Genomic DNA, 14,583 nt, shown 5'->3' on the forward strand with positions numbered 1-14,583 from the left:
AGATGGCAAAAAACCCAGAACAAAATGCTCCTTTAAACCACAGCACCAGTAATTCCATGCAATTTTATAATTTCAGAATAAGGAAGTAGAGAGTGGTGTAAGCATTAGAAACTGCGAATTCTGGGGGCAGTAGGGTTTTCCTTAATTGTTAACATCCCCTTAAAGTATCTCAAGCCTCACCTCTCATCTCAAGAAGACTATGTGCTTGCAAAAAACCCATTTATTTTCAAGGAACTTGCTTCTTAACTAGAAGCAGTTCTAGTCTGATTCCTGCTGGCAAAAGTCTAACTTAAAGCACAATCTCATTGCTTTGACACACATACCTTTCTCTTAAGACAAGGAATTTTTCTGATCTACAGCGGCACAGGTACTTACTGTAAATACTAATCCACAAATAACCATGCAGACTGAGCCACATGTTTTCTCAGAAGTCCCACTGAGTTCAATGGACTTTGTTCTGAAGCAAAGGCTGTGAACAGGATTGCAGCCTGAGGTTCTGATCTTTCCATGCTATGGTTAGGTGGTACTGACCCCGGTGTGTATATTGGGCTGGGTTTTTTTCTTTCTTTTTGGAAAAACATGGGGCTAAAACAGGAGCGATTGACCTTTCCACAAGAAACTGGCCCTTAGCTTACATATCCTTCGGATCCATTGATTTCTCTTAAACACCATCTTATCCAGAAACATATTCATAAACTGCATTCATACAAGTAACTCGAGTCTTGCACCCAGTTCCTACTGGGAAGAAAACAATGTTTTTCTCTTGGCCAGAAAGAAAAGAAATAAACGATTTATTAAATATACTTTTTTTTTTTTAAAGGTCCCACCCTGTTTAGTGGTTCAGCTGGGAAGTTACTCCTCTTTAAGAACTGAAAATCGAACCGATCCTCTTTTCACTGATCAGGTGCGGATTGAGCAGTTTGGACTAATGGAGTTTCTAAGGACTGTGGAGAGCCGCGACATAAGGACCAGTCAATTTCTTCGAGTCCTTAAGGAAAGCCAAACTGAAATTGTACACTGTTTATATATCTCCACGCACACCTTATCATTATGGTTTCCAGGGCTCTGTGGCACCAGCCTTTGTTAGGGGAGGCAGGTCTTTTGTTAGGGGGGGACCGAACCTCAGTTAACTATGTATTTTTATTGATTGGGGGGGCAGTTGCTCCTCCCTCCCACCCCACTTAGCTACGCACATGGCCACCAGCGATCTCAGAAGGAACCCGGTCGACACGATTTCCTCAGAGAAAATGAGGTTAGGATCATACCCCTATTGGCGATTTCCATGTAAATAATCTCCGCATCCCGCCCGCACCTCCCGGTTCCCGCAGCCCCCAATCCACTAGATGCCTTTCTTTGTTATTTATAGTAGATAACAGACGCTGGAATCGTTCCTTGGTGGAATCCCCCCGCCAGCAAACATGGGGAAATTGATCACAAGACAACTTGCATATTGACCAGTAAATACAACGTATTGGGTGATGAGCCATTCCTGTGGTTATTATGGAGTCGAAATATTTTTTTTTTTAGTCAGAAAGAAAAAGAAAACAGGAAGAGAAAAATGCAAAACAGAACCCCTCCCTTCATATCTCCAGTACATATTTCGATGTACACACTGGGCAGAAATAGTTTCAAAATGAGAGTTGACTGCAGGACCCCCTCTAGGCAAGGCTATATCTCTTTTGCCTTTTGCGCAGGAGTTGACACTGGGTGGGCGGAGGGGCTTTCTAAACAGAAGACGAAAATAACAGCTAACTCTGTCATAGCATAGATATAATATATTTCACTCTCACCACATAAATACAAAACAGCCAAATACCCAAAACATTCAGAACAAGGGCTATTAGTAGCAGGGGGAGCTCATCTTCACCCGCGGATTCATTCATTATTTTCATCACTAGTTGCCTAGAAACTTCAGACGTAAATAATTTACAATAATATTAATAGGAGGGTTTTCCGTTTTGCCCCCGCGCGCGTTCTCTCCCGCTCTCTCCTTACTCTTTCTGTCCTAGAATTAATTCTATGCACTACATCAACCATTCCACTTTTTTTGCCCCCCCCCCCCGCTTTCCTTTTTAAAATTTTTTTGGTTAAAAAGTTTGGTGGCACATATTTTATACAGTCTGTAAACGCAACGTATCAGATGATTGTTTAAAAATTAAAAAAACCAACTAGCTATGTAGTTTTGTTTTGTTTTTCCTGACAAATTTCAAGTCCTGGGATTTAATGTAAAATAATAATAATAATAATCCAGGAATACATAGATTGTGTGAAGGATGGGGGGGGGGGAGCAAATAACAGTAAAATAACGATTGTTACAGAATAGTTTTGGTTTCTTTCCAGTACAAAACCAAACCGGAGAAGACGCGTTGATTGGAATTTAAAGGTAAGCATTTTGTAAGAAAATAAATTGGAAGGTGGTGAAAACTCGAGGCTTCCAGTTTAGGTCCAGTTTATATGGGGAACAGGCAAATAATAACGTTGGTCTTAGACGCCTCTCTCTTTTACCTGCACTTCATAATCTTCTTTATTTTATTTTAGAGATTGGAGTTAGATTCTGGAGGAAAGGGTATGGTGAGGATTTTCACAAGATCGGTCCCGCCCTTAAAAAACACCCCTCAGTTTTCTGTAGCCAATCATAGTTAATGCGTATATATTATAGTATAAACATTCAGGATTTAACCAAATCAAAGTGTTTTATGTTATCCTGCTTCTGGGCTGCATGACGAAATAAAGGCTAGGAGCCAGACACAATTGTTTGGAAGACCACAAGCCTTGGCAAAGTATCCGCTTTGAAATCCACCAGATTGCACAGTTTTTGTGCTCTCTTAAATTCATCTGTCATAAACATCGCTGGGGTAATATTCCAAGAGTATGTCACTTCATCGCTGTGGTACCTGAAATAAGGGTAATTCCCCAACACAGACATGTACAATTTAAAATTAAAGTGCAATCCTTTACGCACTTACCGGGCGTCCCAGTGAAGAGGGACTTCTTAAGTAAGCATGCTTAGGATCGCATTGCGCACCTCAACCCCCTTGTTCCGGTGAGCTTAAATTTTCAATATTTTTTTTTGTTTAGAATAGGGAACTGGAAGAGGAGGAGGCGGAGGAGGCATGTACCTTCAGGACGCTGCATGAGAGCAACCCCTGGACTTGTTATTGTCTCGGACTCGCAAAAGGGAGACGCCTTTGAAATAAGAGGCGTGTTTGAAGAACCAACACAATGTGGAGCAGTCAAAAACATGGCCTCCCAGTTGGCTGTATGAGCTTCTCTGCATGTGTAGGACACACGCACTTTTAAGCTCCTATCCAGCCTTCCGCCTTAAAAAAAAAAAAAAAATCACCTCCTTTTCCTATACACTCCCTTTAAAATGTAAAAAGTTGGTGCTTATCATAGGGGCAGCCAGACTGAAGTCAACAGTGTCTCCTTCCACTATTCGCCCCTCTCTGCCATAGTCCCCCTCCTAACCCCCCAACCCCATTTCTAACATTAACGTGGGCCACCAAAGCGACAAATGTCTGGCTCGGGGAGGATTCCACCCTCGTTGCCGCCGATCGATTTGTTCCACCGATTGGAGGCCTCCAGTCAAATCTGTGAGGCCCTCCGTTTGGGAACTGATGGGCTGGCAAGGTAAAAGTCGGGGATCCCCCAGGAGGCAAAGTTGTGCCTGGGATTGGTGGCTGGGGAAGACGGCAGAGAGAGGAAGAAGAGGAGGAGGACGGTAGAAGAGTCTGTGGGGTGCGATGGGAAGAGGAAGGTGGGGAAGGGGCCCCTATGATGTGGAGGGTCTTCCATAAATAACCGTCACAAATAGATACTATAAATATAAATACAGCGCGCGTCGCCGCGCGTCAGTCCAGGGCCTTTTTCTCGACGCCTTCTTTATTGGCCGTCCTGGAGTAGGGCTCGAAGGCCGAAGAGCTCAGGTATCTAGCGGACAGTTCTTGCAAGTTCCCGGCCAGGGAGCCGGCCATCGCTAAAGGGTTGGAAAGCCGGCTGGCCACCGAGCCCAGCAGGGTGGGCACGGGCAGGCTGAAGAGGTTGTGGCCCCCGGGAGGGGACGGGTGCGCCGGGCCGGCGGCGGCGCTGCTGCTGACGGCCGGCTGGTGCGGGGAGCCGCCCGCCGTCGCGGATCCCGAGCCGCCGGTGCCGCTGGCGAGGCTGGGCGCGCGCAAGGCTGAGCCCAAGGCGCTGGTGGCGCACGGCGGCAAGAGGCCCGGCAGGCCCGGAGGCGAGAGGAGCCGCCCTTGCTCCAGCAGCCTCAGCACGCTGCACGTCGCCGCCGTCTCCGACACCACGGATTTCAGCTCCGAGTCTTTGCCTTGGTCCTTCTTCTGCTTGGTGCGTCGGTTCTGGAACCAGACTTTGACCTGCAAAGAGAAGCAATGGGGGGTTGGGGCGAGGGAGGGAGAGAGACAAGGTCAGCGAGGGAAAACCACGGGCAACTTTAGGATCGGGGTTGGGAAAGCTAATCCCCCCCCCCCCCGACCACCATGGAAAAGCTCTCCAAACTCCCTTCACCTCTTTCCCCATGTGACTGGGCCCTGAGCTCATCCTGTTTGCTTAGCACTTGGGCAAAAATTGGGGGGGGGGGGGGCTTGGGCGCGCGTGTACGTGGGAGAAGAGCGCGCGCCTCTGTGTGTGTGTGTGTGTGAGCGCGCGCGCGCAAGATAGCGACCGTGTGTGGCCATCTGAAACGTGATAAGAATCGCCAAGCAATCTTGGGCACTTAAAAGTGTTGCTGAAGTGGCGGAGAATTGCTGAAATAACAAAGAACTCTCGAGCACCTTAAAAGACTAACACGTTTATTATTGTGGAGTCGCCTTTCCATAAGGCGAGAGCGCCTACCATTTCATCAGGTGCGTGAAGTGGACGGGAAAGGCATTGGAAACTTATACACAGAAGGATGAGGCGTGGGCGTGGGGCGGAATGGGAAGGAATCGCTTTGACGACGCGAGGTGGTGTGTGTGTGTGTGTGTGTGTGTGTGTGTGTGTGTGTGTGTGTGTTTTAAAAAAGAATTAATTAGAAACAGGCCCCGGTAGCGAAACTTCTATGGAGAAGAAAGAGCACCTGGTTGTCAATAATAAACCTTCCAGAGCCGGGAATCCACCAGGATCTTTTCCAGAAAGGAAGCTTTGCTTAGAGAAGAAGAAAATCCCCAATGAGTGATACTTCAGTAATGCCTCAGATCCTACACTCTTGAAACTCTGTAGTACAGATTTAAGGTTTTATCCTTTTTAAGCCTCCCTCTTAGGCCTTGAACACAAGATTTCTGTGGGACGTCATCTGAGTTTGCAACTTCCCTTCCACTTTCTTTATCTCTGGGAGCCTGAGGTTTTCCTAGCGCCTGTGGAAGCGCACGCAGGCTGTATGTATGGATAGACAGACGTACATAGTTTGCGTTGGATTTTCCCGTCAACATCTTTTGCGTGCCGAAGGGAGCTGGGAGAGTGTTCTGGGCAAGCGACTGCCAGCTCTATTCCCCATTTTTCGCCCCCAGTCTTATAAAGAGACACCTGCAATCTCTTCCCCGCCCGCCCCCGCCCCCCCAACGACTTTAGGTCTGCTTTCCACCATTTCAAATATTATTTCACTCAAATTAATATCACATGCCACGCTCTAGCCTCGGAGGTTGTTTCGTTTGTCATACCAACATGGCCAAATCTGACAGCCAAAGAAATGCTAATTAGCTTGTCAGAAGGATTCATTACAGTTGTAGGATCTTTTCACGAATTAAGAAACCACTCCCTACGACACTTGGGGTTTTTTTTTGGTGTTTTGTTTTTTTGCACTGATTCTTTCTTTCTTTCTTTCTTTCTTTCTTTCTTTCTTTCTTTCTTTCTTTCTTTCTTCCCTCCCTCCCTCCATAATACTTGTATCAGACGCTTCAGTTAGGAAGAATAAAATCACACCTCCCTTTCTCCACATTTTCGCACTTTCTCCTCTTTCTACCTGCCCCGGGACCCATAAAGGGACGTGCACATCTTCCATCACATCTTTTGCACCAGCTAATCAAGTAGCAACAAGACTTAAGCACATTTTCAAGGTGGACGCAGAAATAAGCATGGCCTGGACACCCCTGTTTCTGGCTTGGAATGGTTTTTGAGGCGCTGGGAAATCTGAAGGTTCCCCCGCAAGCATTTCCCTATAAGCATATAATTATTCCCTCCCCCCACCACCCCCCGGCCTCATCCTATTCTCTTTTCCTCGGGCTCTTCTTTTATTCAGTAAGTCTTCCATACAGTATTTCCTTCCTGTGCAGAAACGCCTTCTCGCCTCCTGCGCTATACACAGGGACTCTCTATACAACCACAAGGCGAATGGGATCCGCCCTTAAAACTCCCCCACTTATACCCATTTTGTAGCAAGTGGTTCTAAGGCTGAAGGAAAGGGAGGGGGGATTTAGGTTTAAAAGTTGTAACAGGCCCGTTGAAGCGGACCTCATGCTTGTCAGATTCATAGTGTACGTTAATTAATTAATTTGAAAAAAGCAATGTTTGACGTGAAATAAAAAAATACTGACTGCAAATCTCTAGCTGTGCCCCCCACCATTTTGTTCGTTTTTTGTTTTGTTTTTATAAATTACAACAAATGCTTCCGATAGTCAGCTTCCTTCACTGCCGGATTGCAGGAGTCTGGTGAAAGCTCATTTCAAGCTAAACAGACCCAGAACCTGATCTTTATGCACACATGCCGTTGAACTTCTTCTGGGTAGGATTGCGCTCTGCAATCTTCCCCGTGCTTGCCTGAGAACAAGCCCCGTGGAAACCGAATGGAACTTTACTTCCAAGTAAACATGCGCGAGAGGATGGCGCTGCAGAAGCCCACGTGGAAGCTTCTTGCGACTAAATGCAGCCTGCCCAAATAAATAAATGAATGAACCCCGCCATAATAGAAGAACATGGTGGAAAGGGCAGGGGAGTAAGTGCAGCGAAGAAGCATTGCAGTGGTGTCTCCTACAAAGGGGCCTGCGTGGCCCGCGCGCTTTTTGCAAGAGAATCGTCCTGCGGAGCCTCCGGTCTGAATCTCCTGGGAAGTAAATGGTCACCGAGAGGCTTAACTCCGCATAAAGGTACCTTCAGGCAGATTTTATTTTAGCAACGCACACACTCAAATCCAGGGACGATCGGTGGCACTTGGGTTGCAACCCTGCGCCCTCCTTCAGCGTTAACGCATTTCCTTGGGAGCGAGTCTCATCGAAGTCAGAGTGGGACTTACTTCCAAGAAAACCGGCGCAGGTTCAGTCACCGCGACCTCTCCCGAGAGAAAGCTCTTTGGGACAACAAAGGCGGTGGCCTGCTGAAAACTCCGCTTGTATCTTTTCCCGCAATTCTCGTAAAAGAAACAAGATTGGATCCTGACTCTGGTTGAATCAATGGAGCTCTATTGCTCATATCACTACTGACCACTGACATTAAATGTGGTCAGATTAAAACAACCCCTTCCCTCTCCCTTCTCTGGCTGGAAAGACTTTTCCTTCCAATTCTAAGGCACCCAAAAGAATAAGTCCCAATGAACGCAGCGGGACTTACTCCAGAGTAAACATGCGCAATTGCTGTGCTGTCAAAGCAGTCCTGAAGGATAAAGGTATCTCCTTAAGCGTTGTGTCTTCTCCTATCTATTTTGCATCCCTTTTCTGTTTTGGAAAAGTTACTTTTGTGACTTATTCCGATCCTATTCCCGCTTTTTTTGTACTTTTTCCACTCCACACACTTTTTGCCTGTTCTTCAGAACCCGAACTTTACACCACGGGAGGCTGAAATCAATTCCCATTTTCCTACCCACTGCAAATGAGTTAAGGGCAACCGGTGTGCAGGTAACTGGACGTCAGCACCTAGGAGTGCTGTTACGTCTATAAATTTTTAGAAGTATTTCTTTAAAAACACGCGCACAGCAACCTTTAACTCACTTGCAGGGGCCTGCCAGCGATTTACAGCACACGCCATGTTCACTCGGAAACAACTCCCATAAATCGCCCTTCATTCCACGCAACTCTCTTATTTTTGCGTGTCTGTCTTTCCGTCTAAGCATTTAGGCTTGCTTAGAATTGCAGCGTCCACACCCTCCAGGCAGCTCAGGCCTCGACCAAACTGTGAAATGCCTCCGACCTTGAATCTACCTACCCCCTTTTTTTAAACGTGATGATAGACGTATGTTTGTGGGTGCGAGAGCGGAAAGCGAGGGGTCTCAACTGTGCTGGTCCCGCATGGTACCAAATTATGATTCAGGAACCTAGCAGGGAAGTGAAAGTGTCCGGAAAAGTCATTTGTAGTCCGGATCTGGGAAGCTCTGGGAAAAGCGTCTACCTGCCTGAACTCGGGCTGGTTCTATCGATTGGTCACAGCCATGCAGGGAGCCACCCCAGCGTTAGGCTTTATTATGTTGTAGCAAGTTAGTAGACTCCCCCCTGCAGCTTCATAACCTGGGGTTGGGGGTTGGGGTTGGGGATCGATCCTGGCTCCCTCCCGTTCCAGCGCAACGGCGCTGGAGTCACTGCGTCACCTACCTCTGAGCGCAACACACCCGGGATGTTTGGGGCGCGGCGGGGGGAGGGGAGGTGCCGCTCTCTCCCTTGGTTTCTCTGGCCCATTTTGTACCTGAGTTTCTGAGAGGTTGAGCTGCCTGGCCAGCTCGGTCCTTTCCCGTCCAACCACGTATTGGCACCTCTGGAACTCCATCTCCAGCCGGTAAAGTTGCTCCGCCGTGAAAGACGTGCGGGTCCTTTTGGGTCGGTCCAGATCAAGCCCCTTCGGGAGGATAATCTCTCTTATTGAACCTTTGGCATCTGGCAAAGAGAGACAGAGGCACGTTTAGACCCAGGAGGAGGAGGAGGAGGAGGAGAACAAGTACCCATTTTCAGGACCTGCACCGAGAGGCAAATGCATATCGACAGAGCGAAGCCTCATCTGCTGGTTTAGCTGAGGCGACTCTCCTTTCAAACCAGAGATGGAGGAACCTGTGGCCCGCCAGATATTGCACGACTACAACCCCCATCGCCCCTGACCATTGGCCTGGACTGGCGGGGGGCCGATGGGAGGTGGAAATCCAATCACACCTGGGAGGCCACAGGCTCCACAACCTTGATTTCTATCCGGAGGCCCTTAAAATAGCAGCGCGTCGCCTATAAATAAATGCCAACTTTCATCACAAGACAGGGGACTGGGATGGAAAGATACAACAACAACAACGACGACGACAACGACGACAACAACATAGGCTGGTTTAGTGTAAGAACCAGCTTCGTCCAATCAGCAGAGGCCTAACAACAGCAACTCCTTCTTAGCATTTTTTGTCTTTGCAATGATATGATCATATTTGCTTGGCCTGGCTTTTTAACCACAAGGCGAGGACACATGTTAACCATATAAGGCCGCCTTGAAGGCCGGCTTCCGGCTCCCCCTTCCTGTTTGGAAACTGGCAGGCTCCCCCCCCCCCCCGCGCCGCCTCTCTGAAGGACCCAAGAACTCTTTTTCCATGTAAAAAGCCTGGTCCCGTTTTCCCTGCCCGCAAAAGCTCTCCACAGTTTATGAGCACCTCCTCAATTCCAATTGCCTTCTCGCTCATCCAGCCTTGCTTTCCCACAATTTTACCTTCCCATCTCTAGTCTCGAAGCCTAAGGAACTCCAGTTTTGTTTTGTTTTAAACTGATCGCTTTCCAGGGGGTCCACCGATCGCGCCAGGATTAATTATTGTTTACCGGGCCCTTTGTTCTAGGAGAAGTTTCTCTTTACGTTTATCACACGCAAACAAACTTTGGGAATTTAAATCAGACACTTAAAAAGAATGTTGTGAAATTATTGCATTGGCGGACTTAGAGGGGCGGGAGGAGAATATTCCACAAAGGAATAAAATAACAAACAACCCCCAAACAGTAGAGTTAAGGGGAAGGTTTAAACATTGAATCAAAGGAAGGCGTTTATATGGGTTTGCTTGTTTTTTAGTTAATGTAAACTCTGTGAAAATGATCACAGTTGGAAAGGAAACTTTACACCGTTTTTGGTTTTGTTGTTTTTTAAAAAAAGACCCTCCAAAATACTCAACCCAGCCTTCGGAACGGATCCAACCTAAATAAACACCGCTTCCCGTTGTGGCTACGTATAGCGGGCTCCAAAGCAAAATCTCCCAGTCCCTCGCCAAAATTTAACAAGAGTGGGGAGAGCATAAGGCTTGCAGAAACCGAAGCACCCTTGCTAGATACGGAGCTTTACCGCCCGTCTACCTTTTAGCCCCTGTCGAAACAAGGGCGCTTCCCCCGCCCCGCTTTTTCCTTTTTTGACACGTCAAACGAGCAGCCTTCCCCAAAGGCAGCGGGCAGCGCAATCCTATACTTCTGAGTATAGATGCAAGTCCCATTAGGTCGGGTAGAGCTCACTCCCAGGTATCTATCTATCTGCCTGTCTGTTCAGCATTGCAACGCAAAAATAAACTAAGAAAGAAATGCCTGCAGGGTAGAAGCCAGGGCAGAGAAGCAGCAGCCAAACAATTAAGCGAAGCGACCGCGAGAAGTACGTGGGGAAAGGAAAGCTACGAACCCCCCCCCCCCAGCTGAGCTGCAAGGCTTGGGATGCTGAGCTATGGGGAAATAGGAAGTCTCCCAGACCCCCGCAAAACTAGATGCCCCCAAATGCCCCTGGAATTGTGGAGAAAGAAATAGCTCTACAGAATAAATAGATAAAAAGGAAACATTGCAAAATCTTGGCTTGAAACAAAAACAAAACAAAAGCAAGAATCCGCTAGCGGGGATTTTCCAGGCGCAGACACAACATAAAAAGGGGAAAAAATAAAATACAAGCAAACTCCCCCCTACCTCGGACTAGTATTCTTCTGCAATAATCCGGGTCAGCGGAACTCGATTTGTTTTTGCTGCAGTCTTCCGAGCCGCCAGAAGACGAGAAAGTCCCTTGTGGGTCCTTCAAAAAAGAAGTCGAAATATTTCCTTCGCATCCTTTGCTTTCCTTGCCCTCTTTATTGTGCCCGTTCTTGGAGACCCGGTTGGCTTCGATCTCAGAATTGCATCTAACGTCCATTTTGTCTTGTTTCCCAAACATGTAGTGCAATATGGTTTTTTAAAAAGTAAAAAAAAAAAAAAGAGGAGGGAGGGAGGGAGGGAGGGTAGGTTGGAAGGGGTGGGGGGGTCTGAAGCAAGGGAAGAAAAGTCTGCGTTGGGTATTGCACGGTTCGTGGTCAGGCCGGCGAGTAAACAGCCAAGTCCCTCGAAGGCGAGAGGTCGGTTCTTCTGATCGAGAGGCAGGCAATCAGCAGCTTCCTCCGTCCCAGCGTCCTAGTGCGAGTGTCCAGCTTCCCTGCGCCCCAATGATCAGGTACTCAACAGTGCAACTCTAAAATGATTTAATGCCTCCCTTATTACAGAGAAGGGGATGTGGTTGTTAGACACCCAGAGGGACGCGCACTCGCTGTTTCAATTGATTACGGGTAATTTTGCAGCCTCCACATTTAGGTTACCTCATGAATACACTAAATTGTTTGGATAATATATCACATCGTAATGGGTGGTTTGTATGCTTGTCCCCAATCAAGTCGAGTTTAGCCAGTGAATAAACTGAAATGATTGGCCTTGCTTTCAGGAAACACACAATCAAACGACTGAGACTTTCCAGAAGAAGAGGGGGGAGAGGAGAGGGGAGGGGAAAAAAAAAAAACTTTTGACAAGATTCAGCCTGAATTGTTAGGAGCCATTAGCGGCCATTATTAACTTTCTTCAGTTTGCCTTTGACCCTTCCAGATTACAGAGTGGTTTTATCCGAGGAGGCACGCCTAATACGTCTGAATTAAACGGCCAAGGAAACAAATATAGATGCGGAGTCCCTGGAAGCTGTGAGAAAGGAGTCTCGGGTCCTCAACAAATAGCCACCGCCAAGTCACCCCACTAAAGGAACACCAACAACAACTAAAAAGTAGCCATTTTCCTTGGTGGGGGATTATAGTGATCCAAGAAAGCAGATGTGCCTTCGTGCCCCTTCAGCCCCCACCCCCACCCATCGCCAGCCAAATAGCAGAAATCCTACTTAACACTTATCTCCACAGCCAGCCATCTTAAAACTCCTACCTCTCCTTAATTCAGAGACTTGGCTTGGGTCCACTCCCTCCCTTCCTCCCTTCTAATTCTCTGCACCTTCACAGTGAACAACATTTGCAGAGCATACTCCTAGACTGGTGTGTGTGTGTGTGTGTGTGTGTGTGTGTGTTCAAAAAGCCTCCTTTGTATTTAGAGAGATCCAGGAGAGAGAGGGAGAGAGGGAGAAAAAGAGAGAGAGAGGGAGAGGGAGAGAGAGAGAGAGAGCAGGGGAGATCTCAACTGCGTGATCTACTAAAGGGAGGAGAGAAGTCCCCCCCCCCCAGCTATTTCATTGTCTCTGCTACAATATCTTTGAGAACCGCAACAGCCAGTAATCCAATAAGACCATTGATTAGGCTACAATGATTCAATTCAAACGCATGGCTTTGTGCAGAGAGCATGCTTCAGCCTTTCTTGTCACCTTGCAGGGCAGAAGCCCTCTTCATGCTGCTCTCCTTATTCATGCCTTTATGGGAAATGTAGAGCGAAAGGAGTGAAAGATGGCAATTATCTAATTGGACTATTAACAAACAATCCTCTGAGTGTGGCTGTCTGGCATTGGTTCTTGGGCGGGGTGAAAGGCCACATGTTGCACTGGCCCCATTCACAAAAGAGTTCCAGGGGCCAGGCTAGAGAAAGAAAGCGAGGGAACTTTTCACACAAATCCAGGCATTTTAGTTAGACATCCTTCCCCACCCTCTTAGGCTCCTTGCTTGTGTCTTCTAAGGGGGGACTGGAGAAGGAAGGCTTTTAACTTTCTCTAGCTAAAAATGACACTACAACGGCAAAACAAGAAACAGTACAGAGGGGGCAGCAGTACTTGGGGGGGGGGAGGGGAGGACCCAGCTACACCCAAGTTGTATATTTGAGCTTTGCAGGTCAAAGCAGGAAACATATGGACATACTCTTGAAGGAAAATGAACCTGAAAAAATGGAAAACAAGGCATAGATCCTCTCAGCTGGGCTTTTTGTGTGCCAGGTTTGAGCAGCAAAAGCAAAGAACATAAGAACACAATAAGAGACCTGCTGGATCAGGTCAGTGGTCCATTTAGTCCAGCTTCCTGTCTCATAGTGGCCAGCCAGATACCCATGGGAAACCCAAAAACAAAACCCAAGCACATCGGCAATCTCCACTCCTGCGGTTTGCAGCAACTGGAAGCACACTGCCTCGACCATGATGGCAGAGTATAGCCATTGTTGCTAGTAGCCATTGATATATTCCATTAATTTCTCTAATCCTTGTAGAAGGAAGGACCAAAACTCAGTGGTGGAGCATCTGTGCTGCATGAGGAAGGTCCCAGGTTCAGTCCCTGATAGGATATCCAGGCAGGGCTGAGAGAAACCCTGGCTGGAACCCTGGAGAGTTGTAGTAGTCAGTCAGTCAGTCAGTCAGTCAGTCAGTCAGTCAGTCAGTCAAGAGCTAGTTGGACCAATCGCCTGGCTCAGGATGAGACAGCTCCCTGGGAAAATCAGAAACCAGCGTGATCAAGCTTTCCAAAAAGACTGCAGTAAATTTATACAATATTTGAAGGACAACTGCAAACAATTAACAACACTAGCAGGCTTAATATAAAAAGACTTGTAATGTTAATGATTAATACTGTACCTTTTTATATTTATTTAAAATTTGTGATAATTGGAATAAGCGAAATTTAAATTGGAAGAGGTACAAATGCTATGACATGGAAATGAATTATGAAAACCATGAGGTGGGCGGGCGGGAAGTCAATTAGCTCATATTAGCTAAAAGTTAAGATAGCAAATAAGGGTGTATTTAAATACTGTAAAATGGAAATTCAAAAAAATATTTTATATATATATATAAACATATACATATATATGCTATATTCCTGCTTGGCAGGGGGTTGGACTCGATGGCCCTTGTGGTCTATTCCAACTCTATGATTCTATGATTCTATATACTGTATATATATATGTATATATATATGGGACAGCTCCCTAAGCTCCATCGACACTAAGAAGGTTTGAACAGCAGTAAGGCTTACTTCTCCTGGAAACTAATTCAAGGTTAAGCTGGATGTCTCACCTTTTCACATGACTGTACATAACAGCCCCAGACTTTTTGGGGAGTCAACACAAGAAGAAATTGGATTTCAGCATGTATATGTAAGTGGGATGTGATTGCCTGTATGTGAGGAGAGCCATCTGTTTTGGGCAGGGGTTGGAGCCTGTGCCCTTCCAGATACTGTTGGACTACAACTCCCATTGGCCATGCTGGGTGGTGCTGATAGGAGTTGGAGTCCATGCAAGCAACCACTTGCAAATGGCTATGTGAAAGAGCCTGGTGCATTTTCAGTAATGCTGCAAACATTGCAATATTTTGTTGAGACTGTAACTGACATTAGACATACATTCAGTTTCTTATGATATGCAGTATTTTATATGTTAATACAACATTTTAATATTATTTTTATTCAGTTGTTATTTTAAATGTGCACCTTGATCCCTCAGGATGAGGTGAGTTCATAACTGGCATAAAGAAATC

At 46.7% G+C, this 14,583-nt stretch overlaps 1 protein-coding gene across 1 annotated transcript; it reads right to left on the reverse strand.

Annotated features, from left to right (window-relative positions):
- Window positions 1-1,753: 1,753 nt before the first annotated feature.
- Window positions 1,754-11,108, reverse strand: VAX1 (ventral anterior homeobox 1). Its single transcript, XM_028730125.2, has 3 exons — window positions 10,809-11,108; window positions 8,599-8,786; window positions 1,754-4,370 (listed from the first exon to the last, which is right to left on the reverse strand). Exons 1-3 carry the CDS (start codon window positions 11,047-11,049, stop codon window positions 3,852-3,854), a joined length of 948 nt encoding a protein of 315 aa, XP_028585958.1. The 5' UTR covers window positions 11,050-11,108; the 3' UTR covers window positions 1,754-3,851.
- Window positions 11,109-14,583: the final 3,475 nt, after the last annotated feature.

The sequence above is a fragment of the Podarcis muralis genome, chromosome 6 (genome assembly GCF_964188315.1).
Source record: "Podarcis muralis chromosome 6, rPodMur119.hap1.1, whole genome shotgun sequence".
NCBI classification, from domain to species: Eukaryota; Metazoa; Chordata; class Lepidosauria; order Squamata; family Lacertidae; genus Podarcis; species Podarcis muralis.